Below are 25,343 nucleotides of genomic sequence, written 5' to 3'. Positions count from 1 at the left end.
CTAACTCTGAGCTTATTATCGACTTCACTCGTGCAACAACTTGCTTGGACGGTGAGATGATTAATAGGTCATCGACGTAGACCGAAATGTAGCAGAGTGCATTGAATATAGCTTTAAAGAATACGAAACGGTCCTTAATTAGGTGACGGAAACCAAGACGTTTGAGGTATTGTGCGAAAGTGTAGTACCAGACTCGAGGTGCTTGTTTGAGGCCGTAGAGGCTCTTGTCAAGGCTGCAAACGAGTTCAGGATGCGATTTCGACTTGAAACCTTCTGGCTGCTCCATAAAGATCTCAACATCAAGTGTACCATTGAGAAAAGCCGTTTTAACATCCATCTGTTCAATTTCATAGTCAAGGATTGCTGCAAGCGTGAGAAACAGTCGGAGGACTTCCATCCGTACGACAGGTGAAAAGATCTCTGTATAGTCAATGCCATACTTCTGCTGGAACCCCGTCATGACCAGGCGAGCTTTGAAGCGCACAATGCTACCAGCGGCATAGCGCTTACGTACGAAAACCCATCGGCATTGCAGAACCTTACGGTTGTGCGGGCGAGGCACCAGAGTCCATGTCTTATTGTGCATGAGCGAATGGTATTCTGAGAGGGCGGCGGCGTGCCAGCCAGATGCATGCGGTGACCGCATTGCTTCCTCATAATTCTTTGGCTCCGGGTCATAACGAGCAGCTAAGAGAGGGATAATGGGGTTTGTTTTTCTTTTAGGTCAATGGGCTCGTTCAGAAATAGAGCTTTGGGATACACTACATCAGAGTCTTGATGTTTGATTTTCTTTGGAGAAGAGGCACAAAGTCAACATCAGTGGCCCGCGTGATTCGTTTGAGGAGTGCACTTAGTGATGGTAGGAATATTTTTGAACAGGTAAAGACATACTAAGTGGGTCTGGGGTAGCGCGTTCAAAGAACGTCAGGTTGGGGAACGTCACAGCTTTGAGCATAACATCGCAGCTATAAAATATTATGTTCTCTGTCGTGCTTAAAAGGCGGTATCCTTTATTGCTTTGCGGTAGGCCGACAAACATGCACAATTGAGCATTTTCCCGTAATTTATTGCGATCCGGTTCAGGTGTGAGAGCAAATTCTGCACAACAAAAACCTTGATATACGCTCGGGATGGCTTCTTCTCGTGCCAAAGCTCATGCGGTGTCACTCCTCTTGGGAGTACGCTACTTGTGGTCACATTGATAAGATGAGTGACGTATTAACAGCACTCTCCCCAAAGCTGGCGAGATAAGTCACTGTCAATTAGTAGAGCTCGCACTCGCTCAAGAATGGTGCGCATCTGGCGCTCCGCAACTCCGTTTTGTTGAGGCGTGTATGCGTTTGTGAGCTGAGCACGGGTGCCGTAGCGATCAAAAATGATCTTGCCTATTTTGTTTCGTATTCCTTTCCATTGTCACTCTGAAGCCGTTGAACATCTGGGTCATACTGGTTGAACTGGGTTTCAAGTGTACTAACCTCAGTGTTAAAACGGTTCTTGGTTGCCTTACGAAACTTTTCATAGCAATCATACAAGTCAGACTTGTGCGCATAAGACATATAGATGCATGAAGCGCGAATAGTCATCGATGAACGTGATGAAAAAGTGAGCACCACTTAGGCTGGGGTAAGGCAAGAGGCCATTGATGCCAGAATGAACTTGGTCAAGAGGAGTTTTTGAACGATCAATATTGCAATTGAAAGGAGCACGATGGGCTTTAGCAAGGATGCACGAAGGGCATAAGTGTTTGGGGATCGCAGATGCTTGGGAAAACGCTAGTTCAGGAGCCGCTTAGGGTCTTAGACATGGTCTCCATCACACGAAAGTTAGGATGACCGAGACGTTTGTGCCACAATAAGACATTAGGGTCCATACCTGGTTGAGCCACTAAGGCGTTGACGGGATCCTCGTCCGCAGAATCCGAGGCCACGAGCGCGTTTAGAGGTATCTTGGGTGGCGTTTTTGCCCTGAGTTGGAACAAGTCCATGTCGGTCGCGAGCTCAACATGAAGTTTGTAATTCTTGCCCACGAAGAATGTACATATCGTGCGGCTGAAGACGAGCCGAATGCCCATTTTCAGTACCTGAGCGATACACAGAAGATTGAACTTCATGTCCGGCACGAAATGTACATCGCAGAGCTCAAGCTGGCGAGTGGTACCCTCGGAGTCGACCACCTCAAGGATGATATCACCGATACCGCGAACAGGGAGTTGCTGCTTGCTGCCAGCCATGATGGCGCCGGCATACGGCCGGATCTCCTTGAACCAAGATTCCTAGTAGGAAGCATGGCGGGTGAACCCCGAGTCGACAGTCCACGTAGGGCCATGAAGATCAGAGGGCGTAGCCAAAAGACCGATGTCAGGCATTAAGATGGTCACATAGGTAATGAGGCTGGATTCACATCCACGCGAGTGATACTTGCGCTGGAGGTCTTGATAGCTCACCGGGTTGCCAAATCGATCATAGATTTCAGGCGCCTTCCAGGGTTGGGAACCTTGATCAGGACGTCCTGAGGGCCGTTGGCGGTCGTCGGAACGCTGATAGTGAAGGTGCTTAGCAGGAAACGGGGGTTTCTCATCTCGCGGTTTCCGCTCAATGATGGCGAAATTGGCGAGGAAGACGGCTCCTTCCTTCACAGTACCAGTGCGCAAGTGCTTCTGCAGCACGCGGCCGTCACGAATTACGTGATTCGGTCTCTGGCAGTACCACCTTTGATAATAAACGTATTTTTTATCTTTTTTATTCTGCCGTCGTGGTTTTCAAGTCTGTAAGACGTATCGAATGAAGCTGACAAGCCAGGTTGCTGCATGACGAAGTGGGCACAAATACAAAGAACTGATGACGGAATATGCAGTGCGCACAAATACTTGCACACTTTTGTACAAAACGAACTTCAAGGCTCGAGTCGCAAAGTCAGTTGTACAGTTTCGTCAAATCAGAGCCTCTAAGCCGATAATGATTACTCATTTGTGTCGAGCATTCGTAAGACGAGGAGGTTACGAAAAAATCAACCTGTCAGATTGGATGAAACTATCTGATTAATTATCAATGAGCTGATAAGTCACTGGGCACTGCTCAGCGAGTGGCTTCAGTGACAACGCTGGGAGTTGTAGCTGACGACTCGTAGTGTGAGCTCTCCTGACACTATATTGTTGACCGCTATGTAAACAGGAGGTAGACTATGTGTTGAGTGTGCAAAGGCTGTAGCAACAACCTTCGCAGTCAGCACTTAACTAAGACAAATCTGGGATTTATTGCACATTTATGAGTAGATTGGCCAGTGGGGACTCTATAGATTTGCCGACCTGCATGAACGAGTATTGCATCATGGCTACAATAAAAATAAACGGACCCGGCTGCTATTATCTGCGCTACATACTTTTGAAGCTCGTCTCTAAACCGATACATAAATCATTGAAGGGTCAGAGAGCTGCACAATGTCAGCACTTACGATCTTGCCTTATGTACTACGTAAACGGCTGTGCTATTCCATCCGCCTTTTATTTGTCCCAGCTAATTATCAGAAGGTATTTCCTTTTTCTCATTACCTCCTTTGCATACAGCAGCTTTCAAATTGTGACTCAATCGGCGGCTTCTAACATGACATGTTAGGCCGTCGGGTATATATTATAGTGGCTGGTGAGTATAAGGTGAGCTTTCAGTTTGAACAATCGATGTGATATTCAATGAATCATACACTGGTTTTCAGACCGAAAACGATCAAATACAATAGTGGGTGCTTTGCTGTTATTGTTAAAGTTTGTTTGCCAGTTGTGATAGATTTAAATGTGTAAAGTGGCTATATTTTGTACGAATAAGATTCGCCTTCTTCGTAAATGATGTTGTATTGTGCCTTTCTGCCAAAAGTCCTCAGTTTTATGGTCCTACGTAGGAGGATGGCCCTTACGGAAGACCTCCTATCTGATCGGTTGCAACCGACTTGAATTTAGCCTAACCGTTTGACGAAAAGAAGACGATGCCAATCAAAGACATATGAGGCTGCGTCAAACAAAATGATACTTATGAACCTAAGTACGAATCGCGATTTAAGCACTCTAAACAAAAGCGGGGCGTCTCCTCTAGTAATATTTTTGTTTGACGCAGCCTCAACACGCGTGGTCCGGTCAAATATTTTTGACCGGACCACGCGTGTTTTCTCAGGGAGGACCTAAACCATAGCAATACCATACAACAAATTAACAAGGTAAGATGTAGCAGTCACAAAATTGATATCGTACAATACCTTCCATCCTTTGAAGTTTCATCGACAAACACGATTTGATCTGGCCCGGCAATAGCCTGTTCATGCCTCATCAGCGTATGTCTGATGAGAACCCATATTTGATTTAAAATCGTTCTGTTGTGGATACCTTACGTAAGGGTAAATGGCCGGCAAATACTGGCCATTCAGCCCTTAATTTGTTAAAAGGTACCCTTTAGTCCAATTCGGAGCCCTTACGTAGGGCCTCGACAATCAAGTATTATTGGATCATAGTCGGCAAAATCAAACAGTGTTATTGGTCAAATATCATTTTATTTAGTGGCCTGGCTTAGCAATTCAACCCCAGTTCGTCCTCAAATCCCACCTTTAGCCCTACCCACCCTTGCTTAGGACCTGTCGAGCTATAGGACTCGGCGTTGGCAGAATTGGAAGAAAAGGGAAGAACACTTGCGAAGAACTTAGTAAAAAGAAGAGTGAGATTGAGATTTAAGAGAGTAAGTGATGCGTGGCTGAGCAGCAGCCAACCATCTAGAATTCTGGTAAAAACCCAGTTCTAGATGGTAAATACAGCTTCTAGATCAATAATATTTACGAGGTTGGTGTACATGTGGTGTGGAGGAGACCAACACTCACACTCCCCCTGTCGCCAAAATTACCACTTGTACGAACGGCTCGGAAGCTGGTATATGTAACCAGTTTAATTCTAGATTTAACTAGAAAGTAGAAAGTGTGGTTGCTGCTAGAGTCTTCTTACAGTTAAATATGTAAAGGCTCTACGACACATTTTGGAAGATTTGCGACATTTTTTCAAATTTCTGAGAAGTAGATAGTAAGAAAATGCCCCCCAAATCAGCTGCTCAAACACTAGGAAAGAAGAAGCGAGTACAGCCTTCTGCTAAGAAGCAGAGCCTTCAGCCTCCTGCCAAGAAGCAGCGCCTACAACCACCGACTATTCTGTCTTCTGGGGAAGATGAAAGCGAGGACTCCCCGTGCGGTGACTCAGAGGTCGAAGAGAGCTTCTGCAGTGATGATCTCGAGAGTGAGTGCTCTGTTGGTGTCGGTTCGCAGGATGGGTTTAGTAGCGACGAGGACGAGCCTACAGCCGAGGAGAATATGTGGGTGCATGATCCAGAGGTCAAGTACCAAGTATGGCAGATCGACGACGTCCGCTACAATAGTAAAGGAGAGATCTCGGAGGTCTGTGTCCTTTGGGACTGGCGCCTCACACCTCAAAGTCGGCGATATCGACGCTGGGAACCTGCTGCGTTGCTGATGGAGACTCACAGTGAAGAAGTGAAGCTCGCGGAGCGATTCAAGAAGAGCGACGTCAAGCACTTTCACCAGTTCTGCAAGACCGACGAGTTCGGCAAGCGCATTATGGACGCTAGCGATAACTACAACTGTCTTTTCAACGGCCTCAAGATCGGCGCTCGTGTTATCGGACGACCAAATCTTATCCCTGAAGACGTAGTCGACAAGTTTCTCGATGATGAGCTCAAGGAAGGTCGTGACTTGTTGCAAGGCTGCACCTGGAAACAGTTTGCAAAGTTGCTTCCTCGACTACGTGCCGCTCGGTGTGACCTAGTCATCAACTGCTTTCAGAAAAATTTGGCGCCTGGTGGTCACCGTGGACCCACTTTTATCAAGAACCTGGTTGTCGAAGATGGATGCTGCCTAGTGGGTGCGTACAACCGAAATTTCTACGGACATTGTGTGGTTCTTTGCGTGGCAGACGGCGGCCAGAAGCGCTCCATATTCGATGAAGACACCGACGGCAACATCGTGGAGAAATCCATCGACGAGCAGAATTGGATTGTGTTCTACGCGTTTGTACGCCCATTTCGCGTCTTCAATCGCCGCGGGTAAGTAAATGCCCAAGTATGTCTGAGGTGGATTTTACGGTGAATTTTAAAATCTTGGACAATAAACACAATGCCTTCAGCACATAGAGTCTCATTTATTTTTGCATTGGGTGTGGTCGGTTTACACGTAGTAACTCTCTCCTTTTCTCAAATGATGGCTTAGCCAAAGGTTTAGTGAAGATGTCTGCACACATTTTAGTTGTGTTACAGTAATTGATAGTGAGCTCTTTTCTCGCTACTTTCTCTTGTACGAAGAAGTACTTAATATCGATATGCTTGCTCCTGCCATGCAGCTCGGTGTTGTTGCATATCTTGATGCAACTTTGGTTGTCTTCCAGTGTCAATGTGGGTTTTGAGCTGTCGTAGCCTAGCTCTCTTAGCAATAGCTTTACGTACATCAGCTCTTGCATGCAATAGCAGAGCGGAATGTACTCTGCCTCTGTTGTAGACAGCACCATTGTGTGGTGGCGGCGTGAGACCCAACTAATAGGACTATTGCAGAACATGGTGATATATCCACCGATGCAGCGGCGTGTGTTTCGGCACGACGCATAGTCTGAGTCTGTGTATGCCATTATATATGCATCTGACTGTAAGAGCTCTAAGAATTCAACTCCCAAAAAATTATGCCAAAATCCGTTGTGCCTTTTAGGTAGCGCAGACCTTGTTTGACGGCCTTCCAATGAGACTATCCTGGGTTGCCCAGGTACTGGCTGACTTCACGAAGGAAGCAAGCAAGGTCAGGTCTTGTGCCGGTCATTAAATACATGAAGCTACCCACAGCTTCCCTGTAGGGCATTGCTGCCATGTTAGCTTTATCCGCTTCGCTGTCTGGGCACTAAGCTTTTGTATGATTGGTGCTTGTAGGATAACTTCCTAACATATTGAAGCGGTCTAGCACTTTGGTGGCATAGCTCTTTTGGTGAATGAAGATGGAGCGAGTGGCACGATTTCTTTCTATCGTCCAAACAAGGAGGTAAGATACTCCCTCTAACTCTGAGCTTATTATCGACTTCACTCGTGCAACAACTTGCTTGGACGGTGAGATGATTAATAGGTCATCGACGTAGACCGAAATGTAGCAAAGTGCATTGAATATAGCTTTAAAGAATACGAAACGGTCCTTAATTAGGTGACGGAAACCAAGACGTTTGAGGTATTGTGCGAAAGTGTAGTACCAGACTCGAGGTGCTTGCTTGAGGCCGTAGAGGCTCTTGTCAAGGCTGCAAACGAGTCCAGGATGCGATTTCGACTTGAAACCTTCTGGCTGTTCCATAAAGATCTCAACATCAAGTGTGTAATTGAGAAAAGTCGGTTTAACGTCCATCTGTAGTCAAGGACTGCTGCAAGCGTGAGCAACAGTCGGCGGACTTCCATCCGTACGACAGGTGAAAATATCTCTGTATAGTCAATGCCATACTTCTGCTGGAACCCCGTCATGACCAGGCGAGCTTTGAAGCGCACAATGCTACCAGCGGCATAGCGCTTACGTACGAAAACCCATCGGCATTGCAGAACCTTACGGATGTGCGGGCGAGGCACCAGAGTCCATGTCTTGTTGTGCATGAGCGAATGGTATCCTGAGAGAGCGGCAGCGTGCCAGTCAGATGCATGCGGTGACCGCATTGCTTCCTCATAATTCTTTGGTTTTGGGTCATAACGAGCAGCTAAGAGAGTGATAATGGGGTTTGTTTTTCTTTTAGGTCAATGGGCTCGCTCAGAAATAAAGCTTTGGGATACACTACATCAGAGTCTTGATGTTTGATTTTCTTTGGAGAAGAGGGACAAACGTCAGCATCAGTGGCCACCAGAGAGGCGTGATTTCGTTTGAGGAGTGCACTTAGTGATGATAGGAGTTCTTTTTGAACAGGTAAAGACGTACTGAGTGCGTCTGGGGTGGCACGTTCAAGGAACGTCAAGTTGGGGAACGTCTCCTCTTTGAACGTAACATCTCGGCTAAAGATGATTCTGTTCTCTGTCGTGCTGAGAAGGCGGTATCCTTTTTTTGTTTTGCGGTAGGCCGACGAACATGCACAATCGAGCCCGTGCCTGTAGTTTGTTGCGATGCGGTTCAGGTATGAGAGCAAATGCTGCACAACCAAAAACTTTGATGTGCGCTAGGGATGGTTTCTTCCCGTGCCAGAGCTCATACGGTGTCACTCCTCTTGGGAGTACGCTACTTGTGGTCACATTGATAAGATGAGTGACGTATTAACAGCACTCTCCCCAAAGCTGGCGAGATAAGTCACTGTCAATCAGTAGAGCTCGCACTCGTTCGAGAATGGTGCGCATCTGGCGCTCCGCAACTCCGTTTTGTTGAGGCGTGTATGCGTTTGTGAACTGAGCATGGGTGCCGTAGCGATCAAAGATGATCTTGCCTAATATTTCGTATTCCTTTCCATTGTCACTCTGAAGCCGTTGAACTTCTGGGTCATACTGGTTGAACTGGGTTTCAAGTGTACTAACCTCAGTGTTGAAACGGTTCTTGGCTGCCTTACGAAACTTTTCATAGCAATCGTACAAATCAGACTTGTGCGCAACAACATATAGGTGCATGAAACGCGAATAGTCGTCAATGAATGTGATATAATAGTGTGCGCCACTTAGGATGGGGTAAGGCAAAGGGCCATTAATGTCAGAATGAACTTTTTCTAGGGGAGATTTTGAACGATCAACATTGCTATTGAAAGGAGCACGATGGGCTTTAGCAAGGATGCACGAAGGGCAGAAGTGTTTTGGGATCGCAGATGGTTGGGTGAACGCTAGTTCAGGAGCCGCTTGGGTCTTAAACATGGTCTGCATCGCACGAAAGTTAGGATGACCGAGACGTTTGTGCCACAATAAGACATTAGGGTCCATACCTGGTTGAGCCACTAAGGCTTTGACGGGGTTGTCGTCCGCAGAATCCGAAGACACGAGTGCGGTTGGAGGCGTCTTGGGAGGAGTCTTGGCTCTGAGTTGGAGCAAGTCCATGTCGGCAGCGAGCTCAACATGAAGTTTGTAATTCTTGCCCACGAAGAATGTACATCTCGTGCGACTAAATACGAGTCGAATGCCCATTTTCAGTACCTGAGCGATAGACAGAAGATTAAACTTCATGTCCGGCACGAAAAGGACATCGCAGAACTCAAGCTACCCTCAGAGTCGACCACCTCAAGAATGATATCACCGATGCCGCGAATGGAGAGTTGCTGCTTGCCGCCAACAATGATGGTGCCAGCATAAGGGCGGATCTCTTTGAGCCAGGATTCCTGGTAGGCAGCATGGCGGGTGCATCCCGAGTCGACAGTCCATGTAGGGTCATGAGGATCAGAGGACGTAGCCGAGAGACCGATGTCAGGCATTAAGATGGTCGTATAGGCAATGAGGCCGGCTTCACGTTCGCGCGAGTGATACTTGCGCTGGAGCTCTTGGTAGTTCACCGGGTTGCCAAAACGGTCATAGATTTCAGGTGCCTTCCAGGGTTGAAGGCCTTGGTCAGGACGTCCTGAGGGCCGTTGGCGGTTGCCAGAACGCTGATAGCGAGGGTGCTTAGCAGGAAACGGCGTTTTGTCATCTTGCGGCTTCCGCTCAATGATGGCGAAGTTCGCGGGGAGGACGGTTCCTTCCTTCACGGTACCAGTGCGCAAGTGCTTCTGCAGCACGCGGCAGTCACGAATTGCATGATTCGGTCTTTGGCAATACGTGGATGTGCTTGCTGGGGAAGCTGGATCGTCACGACCATCCGGGGCGTTGTGCACTGCTTTGAGAGCAGTCTCGTTGGAAGCCGCACGAGACTCCGGGCTACCCTTGTCAATGATGTACTTGCGCTTGGCATAGTCGTCAAGCACCTTTCGCTCGATGTTGGTCTTCAGGTCGGTGTAGGGAATGAATTTCTTGCTTCCCTTCCAGATCGCAAGGTCTGGTTTCCACGAGCTGGGCATGGCATGGTACAAGTACAGAGACTTTTGCTCATCAGTCATCACTATACCAGTAGCTTCCGCAGCATCCTTGAGCGCACGCTCCAACTCAATAAAGAAGGCCATTAAATCGGTGCCCTCCTCATATTTGATGGTCATCAAGTAGTGATTGATGTAATAGGGGTCACCGTGAGCTGACGAGCCTTCATAGCGATCACGCAGTTTCTGGTAAATCGCGTAGGCTGACGTGCATCCTTCCACAAGGAGAACATGCGCATCATCAATCGTGGAGATCAAGAAAGATCGAGTCTTGCGCTCCATGCGGCGTCTTTCACGTGAGCTCGGTTTTCGAGCGGCACGTTTTTTGGCGGCTCGAAGCTTTGCTCGAGCTTGCTTGGCCTTCGCGCGGAGCAATGCTCTGCGTCTGTCCTTCTCCCGTTTAGTGTCGGCAAAGGATTTGATCACCGGGAGGTTCGACTGGGCCTTGGGCTGATTCTGCCGGGGGCGGGCGGGTTTGGGTGTATCCACCTTTGGATCGGATGAGTTGCCCGAAGACGAATCCGATGGAGCTTCAGAGGATGACGGGTCGGGCTTACGTCCGGTGGTATCGCCATCAGCATCTTCGGGCGGGCTGTCGTTTGGCGGCAGCGTCCCGGTGTCAGAGTCAAGTAGGGCTTCGGACGGCGTCGGAGACGGTGGAGCATCGGGCTTGGGTGGGAGGGGTTCGATCTCGTCGAGGTCAGAGCTGGCCGAGTCAGAGTCTCCGTCGAAGTCTTCTTGGTCGATGAAGCCTAACAGACCTTGACCGTCGAGAGCAGCGCGGACACGAGCGTTCCAGACTGCGAAGCTGGATCCGTTAAGGCGCGGGAAGTCTTCACTGGTCCTCCCCAACGTTGGGCTTATAACCTATCGAGCCATAGGACTCGGCGTTGGCAGAATTGGAAGAAAAGGGAAGAACACTTGCGAAGAACTTAGTAAAAAGAAGAGTGAGATTGAGATTTAAGAGAGTAAGTAATGCGTGGCTGAGCAGCAGCCAACCATCTAGAATTCTGGTAAAAACCCAGTTCTAGATGGTAAATACAGCTTCTAGATCAATAATATTTACGAGGTTGGTGTACATGTGGTGTGGAGGAGACCAACACTCACAGGACCAGCCTTTAAAGGTCAGATTGGCCAAAACTTTGGAAAGGCACAATAAGTGCTACACATAGAAACATGTCTACATAATCACAAATTGTGCTGTTTTGCCGCTGGGTGAGAGAAACGGGGGCCACAGCATCGCTGTCATGGTACATGCTGCACTTCCCTGCGACTTTTCAGCGTAAGACATCTGCTTGTCACATCTCAATGAGTGCCAGACCATACTAAAAGCAAGATAGTTTTCGTTTCGTCAAAACTTTTGTTGAGAAAAAATAGGTCATGCGTCGTACGCTGGCTCACAAAAGGGCAGTTAGGTCTTACTAAAGTAGTTGAATCTCTGTTGAAATGAGGATTTCCCATAAATCAGAAAATCACCTTTGATTTTTTGCAAGTAACTTCAAATTATCTATTTTCGATAAGGTACGCTATTTTTGGATAACTAATATATCACAAATTTTGTGACAGAGCTGGCGACCACTAATACCGGTAGCTACGGTTTCAATTTATTTTTCGGCGTGCCTGATTATGACCAGCAATCTCACCAGCGTCCATGTGCTACTGACGGGAGTCTCGCTTCCTGCGTGCTGCCGCCCACAACTTCATTCAGGCCCCACCAATCGTGTCTCTCCATTTCCATCATCGTGTCTACTACATGCACAAGTTTTGCGCGTCAATCCCATCGCTGGGCTCAGCTACGTGGTCTGGAAGTGCACGTCCCTTTCACCCCCCACCAGCATGTCCAATGCCCCTCAACAGCTCAATGAGCTCCATTCCCAATGGATTCCACAACGCCACATATGCACCGCTCATCCTGCATCACCTGATGCCAATACTGCACTAGGCCGCAGCCCCTACGACTCGAAATTCGAGATTGACAATGCTCGCGTGTCGCTCTGGAGCGCGACCAGCAGCTCCATGGGTCGCTTCACAGTTGCCAAGCAAAATATCCACCCAGGCGAGCGTGTTTTCCAGGCTGCAGCATTTGCTGTAATTGTCCGACAGAAATTAGCGCCACGACGGTGCCATTGGTGCTTTGCAGTGCTGCGTCGGAAGGCTCTTCAGTGTGGAGACTGCGAGTTCGCAAGGTACTGCTCTCGTGCTTGTCTAGATACAGACGCAACACTACATGCCTTTCAATGCCAAGCACTTTGTGCGTTAAAGCGTGGCGATTGCAATCTAGGAGACGTAGAGACAGTGCGCTTAGCACTAGCGGTACTAAGTATGGAGCAGTTCGTGAAGAACACTCAAGCGTTAAACCTATTGGCTGTCCATCGTCAGGAAGATAACAGCGAAGAGAGCGAGACGTGCGCTACTGTAACGTTCATTATCAACATGACAAATCGAGTTCTAGACCCACAACATGTGCGAGATACGCTTGAGCGTGTGCGCTGCAATGCGCATCCGCTTTACTTGGATGGCGTCACCTGTGTGGGTACGGGTGTGTTCCCCGAAGCAGCGATGGCGTTAAACCACTCGTGTATACCGAATGTGGCGCCAAGTTTTGATCCACGTACCCGAACTCTCGCTTTCCACGCTATTGTGGAGATACCTCAAGGTTACGCCGTAAAATACTCTTACATCGACTTGTTACAGACGAGAAAAAGACGACAGTCACTGCTTTTGAAAGGTTTCGGTTTTGACTGTGTCTGCGATCGCTGTACAACTGAAGCGAGAGAGCAAGATCCTGTAGAAGACGACGAACAGGATGAAGCTCGCGTGCTGGTACAATTGGTGCAACTTGTGAACGCAAACCAAAGTGACGTGAAACAACGCGTTGCTAGCTTGAAAAAGCAGCATGAAAACGTATTTAAGCGCAGTGTTGAGGCTCAGTTTGCACTCTTCACTGCTGAGATGCAGCTCGCTCGAGCTCAACGCGACTGGGTGAACGTCATCGAAGCTGCTGAAATGTTACTGGAGATCTGGACGCGTTGCGGTCTGCCGGATTGCTATCATACCACGGAAACACTACATCTGCAGATTTGTCTGGCTGCAAAGCAAGCTGGGATGCTTGAGAAGTATGAAAGATCAGCCCAAAAAGTGTCAACCATTCGACAAATCTGTGGATATTCACATCCAGAGAACCTCGTCAGTTAGTTGGCTTCACGTCGTTATTTTAAGTCAACACGAAGTCACTTCTAAAAAATTACAATGGCGAGTACATGCATCAGCAGCGACGAGGGTCTGCACCGCGTGAATACATGTACCCATGAGGATATTCTGCCCAAGCTGGAGCCTAGTAGACCTGCTGATACTGTTACTGATGACAGCTTTCAACAAGCCAAAGCGTATCCGTCACAAGATCAGCGAGGTCCCCCTCCACGTCCAACACCCAGACAAATTGCGACTGCGCTGTATCACTGGACAACGTGTATCTTCATCTCGGTATTGATACTCTCGCAGTCCTTGGGACTCTTCTGGAACAGCGTCACTTCTAAAGGTGGGGCATTTAACGGAAGTTACCCAATCGCAGGAGGAATGGGTCAAATCGACGGCGAGAATGACAAACTCGTCACCGATCGAGTGTTGGCTTGTGTGCTTGATGGGCCCTACTACAAACCTGTCCTACTAAACGATGTGCTTGGAACTTCTGGTGCTACTCTAGTCCCTGAAAGTTACCATCCCCAGGTAGATGGATACCGAGTCGTACGTCGTCGCGGTGCTACACTTAATGACGACGCCTATGCCACTTATATGGACACTTGTGCTCTGATTTCCACGACTCTGGATATGATATTAGATACTTGTGACAAAGATCTCGGCTACAGTGTTACAAGAGATGGCTTACGAATTGTAGTAGACGGTGAAAAGGCTTCTGATAGCACTAGTGACACCGTCTACATGATCAAGAACGCTCTACCAGTGCTAGTGATGCCGTTCTGGGACAACGCATCAGTTGCACGTTATGCTGTGCCTGGCACGGATGGATCAGCCTGTATGTTTCGCTTAACAGGGAAATACGTCGATTCAACTTTAACGGATGGATTCCCGGCGATGTTAGCGGTTAACAGATCAGTTAGAGAGTATTTAACCCAGAAATGGCTACAGGCACCAAACGGGAAGTGGCGACACGGATGGCTACATGTTGGGAATGGAGATGAATCGGAGACAGCTTACTTCTCGGATGTCATCAGCTCCGATCCAGCGTCTATTGATGGACTGACTCAACGGGAATTTAACACGTTAACAAAGCAAGAACTCGACTGTGTTACAAACCGAAAGGAATGTTTCACTTCGTCTGTATCGCAAACCTGGGGAGACAAGATGTCTACTGAAGAACGAGAACTGACGATGACCTCGATCACGATCGCTTCGTCGCAACACTTTGGGTTCTTTCTATTCACAAGCACCTTCGAGCGTACCGTGCGAGTGATTTATGACTGGGAAACATTGATTGCAAATGTGTCACTGGGAATGTTACTAGTACGTTGGATCGTGGCGATGGCAGCACTTCATCGTGGTTTCTATCAAGGGAGAAGCGAATGGTTCATTGGCGGACTGGGCTGTGTGTCGGGATCACGCAGTTTCAACATGCTTCCGATGGTGTTACTACCTCACCTGAAAGTTACGATCGCTTCTTTTTGGACTGCCGGGTGTTACTTTGACGGTGAACAGATCGCGTTATCCGAGTCGTGGTCGACGATTTATCCCGGGCTGGTGGAGTTTTGCCTTGTATACTACAGCTTGCTCAATATTGTTGCCAAGATCACGCGTCGAAGAATCACTGATAGTTTTTTCACGCCCACGTTGGCATTACTCTGTTTACTACATCGTATTCGCGTGTTACTAGCGTCTTCAGGTGCACTACCGGGTGTGGATGGCCGAGTGGCAACTAAAATCCATTCAGCTGAGATGCAGGAGCTACAACTCGTTGACTTCTTCATCTCGGACGTTGGGCCTCGTATGAACGCGAACTTGACACTGCTGATGTGTATCAAGCTCGTGCTGGTGGGGCTCAACCTTCTGCCTCTAGTGTTTGCTCGATACATTCCTCCTGTCAAACAGCCAGACACGAAGCTCCAAGGCGTTGAACGAGCTCTTGCCATTCGTGCCAGCAACGTCGGAGGTCTGGGATGTTCGCTAGTTTACATTTATGGAGACGAAAAAAGTGATCGGACCAAAATTGCACTAAATAGCTACGAATTGGTCCGACTGGGCTACGTGGTGTTTGGAGGTCAATTCTTGCTCACCTTCGACGCGTGGGACGTCATCATGAACACGGCCCCACTTCATCAAAGACATCATCTGTGGAATTACCGCGTGGTAGTCTTCCCTCTTCGTGAGAGAGATGGCTTCGCTGCTGTAGGAGACAAACCGATTGTGTGTCGTTTAGATGACGCGCGACTAGACTCAATTTCGTTCTGGGACATCACCGCACAACCTATAAAATGCTAATGAAGACGAACTTTGTAATATTGTACTGAGCTGTTACTTTTTTTACAGAAAAAGATTGATAGCTTTTTGGCAATAACAAAATCTCCTCACGGTGTGAAGAGTGTGTTGAGTGTGGCATTCCCCGGTGTACTCCGAAGAGACGACACATTGGACGGAAGCGAGGCTTGTGACGTGCCACAAACACTGGTGTCGTTGATAAGTTTCCGTAGTGTATGTTGCACTTCGATAATAGGCGGGCGTTGGTGCGGCGAGAAACTCAAGCACCGCATCACGAGCTCTTGAATCTGAACGGGGCAATCCATCGACAGTGAAGGACGGATGCAACCTGAGCTTACGAGCAGAGCCAATTGACTTTGCTCATCCATTCCATCGTCCATGTCAACACCCGAAGCGAACGGTAGCTCGCACGTGTCTAATTCAGTAAACAACACACCTAGGGAGTACACGTCCGCTTGTTCACTTCTCGGCTCGCCTCGCAGTAGCTCAGGTGCCAACCACGCGACGGAAAAGTCGCTTCGAGTGTACGGTGCTTGGGCGCGCTTTACCCCGAACGCGCAGAGTTTCGCGTCACAAAGTTCCGATAATAAAACACGTTGTGCCTTAAGTTGTGGAGGATGGAGCGGTGTGTTGACACTTGCTGGTCTAGAGTGCAAGTACACAAGTGCATCCACGATATCGAGCGCAAGATGTGCCTTGGTTTTGGGTACTGAGACGGAATGGAACCACCCAAAGTCTTGCGCGCTGCGAGGTCGCAGTGTAAGCAATGCACGCAGATCCCCGTTAGGCATGTACTCGGTCACTGCTGAGGGCTGAGCTGCTTGTTGAACAATGTGTGAAGGTGATGTCGGTGAATCGAGGTCGTACACGCGCTGTGTTGGGTCGTAGAACCCGATGAACGCTACAATCCGTGGATGTAGCAGTGAGGCACTGAGCGTAATATCTGCCATGAACGCTTGACGGTACGACTGCTGCTCTGCGAGTTCTGGAAGTAGGCGTCTCACGACGACCTGGCGATTCGCTTGCCCCTCGATCCGTAGTGTAGCGCGGAAGGCTAAGGTGAAGCTGCCTTCGTGTAGTAATTCGCCATCAACGACGCAATTTGGAGGTAGACGACTCTGTTCCAGAGCCGCAGCAGAGCATGCCAGTTCGTCACTAGAGTCACATTTATCCAGCCATTGCAGTTGCGTTCCATTGGTCACAGGGGACGATCCGGTGGCTGTTGTGGTGGCGCCGCTGATCGAATCGCGTCCGCCTCCTGTACTGAGGTGGTCGAAGAACTCCATGGGCGGTACACTAGTGATACGTGGCAGATGATGGAACCACTTGCCGCCGATCCCCATTGAGCTGGAAGACCGACGACTACCGTCAGCCACGATCGCCATGAGGTCAGGGGTCAACACGCAGTCCACGTACTCCGTGCTCTGGCTGTGACTACTTCTGGGTCCGTTGACGCGTTTGTGACGTCGGCAATGACGTAGATACCAGCCTCCTACAGCGAGTAGCACAACTGCAGCAATCACGAGGCCGATGATCAATCCCGTTGAGGACGACGAGCTTTCACCCATGATGTCGTAGGAAGGGGGATCTTGCACGGAGATCAAAGAGGGAGCAGGGATCGTACTGCCACGCAGGCAGTCAAGTAAGTCGGAACAATTTGGCGCACCCTTTCTGAGAGCCAACACGGGAAATGAGACGTCGCCAGAGTCTCCGTTTTGGATTTCCAGCGACAGCAGCAAGGGCAAGGGCGGGATATGACTGGCTTCCTTGTCTCTCCCGGGAAAGCGGCTCGATTTGATCTGGGCCCTACAATGTAGGGCCTACATGGATACCCGGGCATGTGGCCGCCACATGGTTCGCCCCCTACCTCCCTGATCACCGCCGGTTTTTCACCAGGCTAATGGCTGCGCTGATGACTCACTCTTCAATACAAGTACATGTACATGTACAATGAACTGTGCAACAGTGCGCTAGTGTCATGATAGCAGCGCAATGGTGGATCTCTTCGCTGAAGCATTCAATCAGTTGATCCTAAATTCTTCTACGTACCGGTATTTATAACCGTGGAAGCTTGAATCTCCCATCGGATGCTGACAGCATGATGCTGTGTCTGTAAATAATGGATACTGTCGTGAGGATAGTCAATGGGGGCAACAACTTGCTGCGGGGCTGACAATTCTTCGCAGAACATTTGAACATTTTTTTTTTAATAAAGCGAACTTTGTCATGGTCTACATGTATTAATACAGTACATGGACTTTGTAAAATGGTACATGTACCGTACCATTGGTAGGTAGCGAAATCGTTGGCAAAGGTGGAACTGGTGCTGCACGCTGTAACTGACCGGCAGTACCACTGTGGGTCACAATTGCATTCGTCTACACTTTCGCGCTCGCTTCCTGGCAAAAAGCGCTTCATGTTCATGTAGCGGGCGTCCACGACGTTGTTGCCATGCAGATTGCCGGCGTGAATGCATCGCCAATATATGTATTGGACAAGTCGCGAGATGCTCTTGAAACGCGATGTGGAAACACGGCCAAATTGAACACGGCGATCGCGTCGTTGTCGACGAAAATGGGAACCGCCTCAGCATCTGTAAGTCACAAAGGCGCAATGCACTTCACCTGCGATGAAAGCAATGCGAGCATCGAGGTAGGTATACATGTACTCGCCGTTCGCTGACCCAAAACGCAGATTATTGCCGCTGCAAAGCTGTAACCACGACACCAGCGTCGCCAAGTGACATTTGCCGCGTGAGCTTGTACCAACTGGATTCAAGATTGATCCTTGCGCGCACCTAGAACGATTTGATCTGAACGACACCGAGAAGAAAAGATTAATATCGTCGAGTTCAGCGTCACAGCACTCAAGGACGACGCTTGATGAGTGCGGCAGCCAGCAATAATGCTGGTCTTCGATGAAGTCTAGCGCGGCGTTCCCTCCCATCCAGTTGATAAATGTACGGCACGCGGGACGGCGGCCAGGTGAGCGACGCGATGGGGAGCTCAACGATTCAACATCCTTGTTTCAAATGCGAGCTCCGTGGTGGTCCACCACGCTGGACCAGAAGAGTCCTGGAATCCAAGTCCACCCGCTAAAGTACCGAAGTACAAGTAAGTGGTGGTGACCGTGCCATCATGGCACCACTGGTGTTGCCTTCGCGATATTAATACATGTACATTAGCTACTATCCGGATAGCCGGACGCCACGCTGCTCACCACCCGATGCGTGAATGCAAACCAGCGATGCGTATGCACGCTGATTATCAAACAACCCTGATACATGTAGGATGACCGGCAACACGGGCAACAACCGCGATTGAGCCTAAAGCTTGCAGTTCTTTGGAGCGGTCCTCGCCACCACCCGATCCATCATGTCGCGGCGAAAAGGCAACTTGCCGTTGGACCCTTAAAATTTAATGCTAATGACATGGCCAATATTTCAAATATTTTGACAGGTCTTACTAAATCAGGTCACTAAGAAGCGTCCAGATTAACTCCAGAAAACCTTCATTACCATAAGGTTTTAGAAGAAATCCGGTCTTGCAAGCGCCCACCGCCAAGTGCGAGACTGGCGAAATGGCCGCACACCAGCAAGCCAACGGCAACCAGGGAATCTGGCGCACGATCTGCAGAGTCTCCAGCGCGTCCGGGTTCTGCAATGACGTGTTCCACGATTTCTTGAATCGCACGCATTAGCTGCGCGTGGCGAACACCTGGGCAACCGCATATCGATCGATTCACTTGGAAAACGTATCGGGGACATTGCATTCACTCGATCCGAGCTTAGGCCTGCTCTCGCGGACTAAAGCTGCGTGTACTCAACCCCAGCTTAAGGCTCTGGGATTTACTGTACTGGTCTCGCAGACTAAATTCAGTGGGATTACGTAAAAGTCCTACAAATTTCAAAACTGTCGCCATTACTTGAAAACCCCAGATAAGCGAGGGAAACACGGTGAAATTCCCCGTTCCCTCGCATATGCCGATTCGTATGCACGCAAGCTTACTGGTGTCGGAAGGTCACCGGGTTGACAAGGTGCGCAGCGTTTCATTTCGCGAGTTGCCGAGTGAGAGCCACGTTGAGGAAGGAATGGAGCCCATCATGCCAAGCGACGAGGAGAGGGATACGCAGTGCGCGCCTGAGTTCCAGCTGATCCGCCGCAAGCGACCACGCACACCCGACAGCAATGCGGAGTCCCATGCGCTCCCAGCACGCGGCTCGCCAGATAAGGCGCCTCGCCTTATGGTGCTACCTGGACTGGCCGAGTTGCTGGCTGCACAGAAGCAACGCAACGAAGGTGTCGCAGCTGATGCGCTGCTGGACGTGTTGTCACGCGTATCATCCGAGCAGGAGCAGACCTATGTCCAGACACAAGAGGAGGAGGTCGTGGTGGAAGACAAGACTCCCTGGCCCTCGGCGAGTCAATACTTCGACATCTTCTCGACGCCCAAGAGTGAACTCAAGATCCCCATTTACGACCTCGGTTTGGATCCACGGGGCGTTCCGCTACACCCAGAGTTCATCTACAGCCAGCCTGTGTCTTGCATGTACTTCCTGAAGTGTTCGCGTCTACTCGGCAAGGGTTCGTTTGGCTTCCCACGCAAGAAAAAGACAACGGGCGATGCGACGTCTACTACCACCACTAGTGGCAAGAAACCTGCGGGTAAAGGCGGTAAGAAAGAGTCGAGCAAGGACTTTGAATGGCGCAAGATGAGCTTCGTCACTGGTCTGCCTAAGAAACAGCCCATCGTGCGCTACATCACCGCCACGTGCTATAGCCGTGCCACTGATGTGTCTGCTAAGAAGAAGGTGTTCCGTATGCATGCTGTAATGCTCGCAGATGAGGTTGGCACTGGAGAGAAGGGAGACTACGTGCTCGTGCACATCCGGGCTGGAGGCAGCAAGCGTGTCGGTCTACGAGCCAGTCTGGCTGATGCTGAGGCACAGCAGGCGCCAGCGTCGCCTACTGCCACGGCGAAGCAGAACGCCGATCTGCTGTGCATGAGACGCCCCGTGTCGCCTACGAGCGTTGCTGTGTCTTCATACTCGAGCTCGACGGCGTCCACCTCGCCACGCAACAAGAAGCTACTACACGCAGACTTTGTGTCTAACCAGGACGATCACTCAGACCACTTAGCTAGAGTTTTGGGTGGTTCGACGGGATCGCCTAGTGCGGTGCCGTCAGTGGCTCGACATCCGCTATTTACTGCCGCTGAGGACCCAAATGTCGACTCGGCACGCCTCGCGCTGCGCAACATGATCTTGAAGTCGTGTACGTCACGGGACGAGATGGCAAAGTATGTCATGGGACTCCAGGAAGAACTCGCGGCACTGCAAAACCAAAACCAGTAAGCTTTAGGAACACGTTAGGATTTTAGGTAATACTGTAGTAGTTCTTTAACTTCAAACATCGAACAAATTTATTGCGAAACACGTAAACTTCTTATTGTTCAGGCTGGACGCATGATAGAGAAGTAGGACTTGTGCGATTTTATGTAGGGGTAGGCAATTTTGTGTACACATAATACACCATTTTTCTTATACTACAACAGGCATGCCCGCCGCGGTAGGGTAAGGGCAATGGTTTTTTTCTGATGCCAATTGGATACATTTCGCACGAGACGCATCCGGAGCCTGCGCACGTTTGAAAAAATCTGCGCTTCACTATCGACTCTACCGCGAAGCTATCTGCTCTACTGGTGCGAAAGGCCCACAGCGCACGTGCGACTACCAAGGCCCTCGGCACACGCAATTTATGAATAGTCTGTTTTGGTCCAACGTAATATATTTGTTTTGGTTATGCAGAATGGACATCTCCGAACTCCTATCGACGCCAGGATACGTGTGTGACAATTGTCACCACGACTTTGGGCGCTGCCGCGGTATCCCTGCGCCCCCGTGCCAGATTTGTGACGTGTGCTGGCATTGGGTCAAGGGGAACAGGCACCATGTCACGCGCCATCAGCGAGGGAGAAGGTGCCGCAATCTCGCCGATCGCATCGAGCACCGGAACCAGCTGGCTGCAGCGAGGCGACAACGCGACGCAGCATACCACCGAGAGCGACGTTGTAACGGGGTACGTAGCACTAAGTGTACCCTGGTTACATGAAGTGTGACACTTCACACTTCAGGAGTATGACATGTCATACTCCGGGATATTTGGTACAAGGTACCAAGGTCATTCAAAACCAACCATTGGTTAAATGACATTGCATTTCTATAGGTAACTGATAGTTTGTATTAACCTCAAACTTAACCTACCTATAAATATACTCAGTTTACAATCTACCTTATTTAGGTCACTTCGCTCTCTTTAATTAAAGAGGGGACCTGTGAACTGCCGTTCACTGAGAGTTTGTATACTCTCGGAAGATAACTTCCTCTAGCGCAAGGTGCTGTGTGACCCCGTCACACTTGGTAGCACTTGTAGTCAATCCACGCCATCGCGGGTAGTCTACCTGAACCTCCGAAGTTCGTTGCCATGGATAGGAACGACTTCTCCCATATGAACGACTCTCAGTTCGAGTCGGTTCGGAAGATGGCAGGCATCTTCGGGATGGAGGCCCTGCAGAGCCTGGTGGTATCAACACCGGCTGAGCAGCTCGAGCGCGTCAATGCATTCGACGCGTACGAGCAGGGCCTCATCGCGCATGTGCGGGAGAACCTGCAGGCTCCGGCGGCGGAAGCAAACCCGCCTCACCCGAAGCCAATACGGCTGAAGGTAAAGCCGTATGAAGGGAAGGAAGGCGAGAACCTTCACTTCTGGGTCCGAGAAGTAGAGCTCGCGATGGACGCGGCTCTGATCTCGACCGAGCAACTGCGTGTTGCTTTTGCACTCTCCAACCTTAGCGGTCGTGCTAAGAGTTGGGTGTACACTCGGGAAGCGACATCCCCTGGATGTTTCACATCCTGGGCTCAGCTGTGCGAACAGCTCCGAGCCGCGTTCCTCCCGGCGAACTACGAGTACCGCCAGCGTTCGCGCTTCCTCGCGTGTAAACAAGAAAGACGCGAACTGCACGAGTATGTGCAAGAGATACGGGAGCTCACGGCGTCCCTAGTGGGAAACCCACTCAATGAACACATCAAGATGACTGTGTTCATGGACGGCCTTCGAGTGGGCCCCGCACGCACTCAGCTGTTCCGGGTGCAGGCAAGCACCCTTGAAGAGGCGATTCAAGTGGCTCTTCAAGAAGAATACAGCCATCGCCAGGCGCGTACGCCGGCCTCAGCGTGGCCTGGGAGTTCCTTGTCGGCTCCCGGTCGAACAAGCCCCAACGGACCAGTTCCCATGGAACTCGGGTCCGCCGAACAGCGTGACATCCGCTGCTTCGGCTGTGGGAAGATGGGCCACTTCAAGCGCGACTGTCCCGCGGAAAGACTCCGCAGACGGTCCTTCCCCAATCCCGTCCTCAAGGGTCGCTGGCAGAAGCCAGGATCCCGGGGACAGGGGAACGCAGGGAACCAGTAGGGGCGGGGCGCCCTACTGGGGAAGAACTAAGTCTTCGTGATGGGTGCGCGGGTGGCGCGTACCACGGGGACTTAGCCCCTGAGAGTCTTCGCACTCTCGAATCGGCGAAGAGCAGCGGCGGGTTGCTCGTAGTACACGGATGTGTACGGGGGTACGACCACCCCTTTAGAATCTTGATTGACTCTGGGGCGTCGAAGAATTTCGCACGCCGCCAGACGGTTGCTCGTAGCAGCAACAAGTTGTCCGAAGCTTTGCGAGAAAGCAAGGGCAACGGGACGGTGTCAGTGCGACTGGCCGACGGGAAGGTCGTCACTGTCCCCAACGTCCAAGTGGATCTGGCTGTCAAGTTTGAAGACTTTGACAGCCTCGAACAGTTCACTGTTCTCGATATGGATCCATATGATATGATCCTGGGCATGCCCTGGCTTGAGAAGCACGAGTCCTGGATCGACTGGCGAGGCAAGGCAATCGGTGCCAGCCGCCCTGCGCAGTCCGACAGAGCATTGGTGAGTCATGTTCCCACCTCTGTCAGGACCCGGGGCGCCCGCGAGGGCTGCCAGGGTACCAAGGCATCCGGCAGATGCTTGGGAGTCGTCGACGTATATGACGACTCCGAGGATGTTTTGATGGTGGCCGCGCCCAGAAGAGGCGCCGGCCAAGTGGGTAACTTAGGTCCACAGGCGGGTAGCTTAGTTCCGCAGACAGCTGCAGCTGTCATGAACACTGAGAACAGCGTGTTCAGAGTGGGTAACAGAGTTCCACTCACGGTCGCCCAGACCATAACTGAAGAGGAAGACGTCGGATACGCTTCCTGTGTGAGTAACACAGTGCCACACGCGGTCGCCCAGACCTTAACTGAAGAGGAAGGCGTTGAACACGCTTCCTGTGTGGGTAACACAGTGCCACACGCGGTCGCCCAGACCTTAACTGAAGAGGAAGGCGTTGAACACGCTTCCTGTGTGGGTACAACAGTACCACACGAGGCCACGAGTGCCTCGGATGTTGTAGCGACGACATCCCTAGACGTGGGCAGCAAAGCTCCCCGTCACAGAAGCCGTCGGCAAAGACGCCGCCGCCGCCTCAAGTCGGATCCGAACTTCGTTCCGATCGACGTCGCTTCAAGCGACTCGGAGTCCAGGGCCCGGGCTCCTCCGACAAGGCCGGTGGAAGAGTGTTATCACATCTTCGATAGCGAGACAAGTTTACCCGTCAAGGCATCTGGTGTCCACTTGGAACCGTTGCCAGAGGTTGCAGAGATACTGAACCTCGAGGAAATGACGGCTGAGTCTTTCCTGGCCAACCTCAAGGCTGGAGAGATCGCTGAGATGGTACTCATGAGACCTGAGACCACTCAGGAGGAGCTGAACTCCTCCTCTGTCTTGGACGAGAACGTCCTGGAGGACATGAACAAGCAGCGTCAGGCGCGCTTGGGTTCTGAGATTATCAAGAACCCCAAGGATCCGGTGTATCCTTTGGTGACGGAGTATGCGGACGTGGTGAATAAACACCCACCGACCCTACTCTCACCGGATCGAGGCGTACGGCACGAGATTGATCTCGTGCCCGGCACAAAGTATTGTGTCACGAGGCAATGGCCTCTCCCGCGCGAACAGTGCGAGGTCATTGATGCCTTCTTCGCCGCGAAAGCGAAGGCAGGCATGGTGCGGGAGTCGAAATCCCCGCACTCGACGCCGACTTTCTGCGTTCGTAAGCCGAACGGAAAGTGGCGTCTGGTTCACGCTTATAACAAGCTGAACAACGCAACGGTGCCGGCCCAAACACCGATCCCACGAAAGGATGTGTTGTTGAACAACATGGCCGGGAGCGTACTGTACAGTGCGCTGGATTTGGTAGACGGATACTACCAAATCCTGATGCGAGAGAGTGACATCCCGCTCACCGCGGTAAGCACTCCAAGCGGCATGCTTTGGGAGTGGCTCGTCATGCCGCAGGGCTTGTCTAACGCCCCGGCGACGTTCAATCGCCTGGTGACGCAATTGTTCCGCCCTTTGCGTACCTTCGTACAGACGTACTTCGACGACATTTTCGTCCATAGCCGTGCCGAGGGAGGCAAGACGGCCATGGAGGTGCATCTAGGACACCTCCGTCGAGTGTTGGACGTGATGCGAGCGAACAAGCTCTACGCCAACATCGACAAGTGCGTTTTCGCGTCACCAGAGATCAAAGTTCTCGGTTGCTTCGTAAGCAACGTGGGCGTTCGGGCTGACCCAGACAAGGTCAAGGCCATAGCAGCATGGCCGACGCCCCGATCCCAGAAGGATCTTCGAAAGTGGTTGGGTTTGGCCAACTACCTTCACAAGTACAGCGCTGGGTACGCGGGCTTCGCTAAGCCCTTGTCGAGC

The 25,343-nt window shown here is 50.6% G+C and overlaps 4 protein-coding genes across 4 annotated transcripts; 3 read left to right on the top strand and 1 right to left on the bottom strand.

Annotated features, from left to right (window-relative positions):
* Positions 1 to 12,580: 12,580 nt before the first annotated feature.
* Positions 12,581 to 13,216, top strand: PITG_16442 (uncharacterized protein; the record flags this gene model as incomplete). The annotated part of the gene is made up of 2 exons (XM_002897434.1): positions 12,581 to 12,779; positions 12,834 to 13,216. 2 exons carry the CDS (start codon positions 12,581 to 12,583, stop codon positions 13,214 to 13,216), a joined length of 582 nt encoding a protein of 193 aa, XP_002897480.1.
* Positions 13,217 to 13,597: 381 nt separating this feature from the next.
* On the top strand, positions 13,598 to 15,514 carry PITG_16441 (uncharacterized protein; the record flags this gene model as incomplete). Its single annotated transcript, XM_002897433.1, has 1 exon — positions 13,598 to 15,514. The coding sequence occupies one exon, from the start codon at positions 13,598 to 13,600 to the stop codon at positions 15,512 to 15,514; it is 1,917 nt and encodes a 638-aa protein (XP_002897479.1).
* Positions 15,515 to 15,600: 86 nt separating this feature from the next.
* PITG_16440 (protein kinase) lies at positions 15,601 to 17,079 on the bottom strand (the record flags this gene model as incomplete). Its single annotated transcript, XM_002897432.1, has 1 exon — positions 15,601 to 17,079. One exon carries the CDS (start codon positions 17,077 to 17,079, stop codon positions 15,601 to 15,603), a length of 1,479 nt encoding a protein of 492 aa, XP_002897478.1.
* A 2,411-nt stretch (positions 17,080 to 19,490) lies between these two features.
* On the top strand, positions 19,491 to 20,943 carry PITG_16439 (uncharacterized protein; the record flags this gene model as incomplete). Its single annotated transcript, XM_002897431.1, has 1 exon — positions 19,491 to 20,943. The coding sequence occupies one exon, from the start codon at positions 19,491 to 19,493 to the stop codon at positions 20,862 to 20,864; it is 1,374 nt and encodes a 457-aa protein (XP_002897477.1).
* Between the last annotated feature and the right edge of the window lie 4,400 nt (positions 20,944 to 25,343).

Source organism: Phytophthora infestans, genomic scaffold, assembly GCF_000142945.1.
Source record: "Phytophthora infestans T30-4 supercont1.44 genomic scaffold, whole genome shotgun sequence".
Lineage (NCBI taxonomy): Eukaryota > Oomycota > Peronosporomycetes > Peronosporales > Peronosporaceae > Phytophthora > Phytophthora infestans.
The sequence above is the reverse complement of the archived record's forward strand: the minus strand, read 5'-3'. Positions and strand labels throughout refer to the sequence as shown.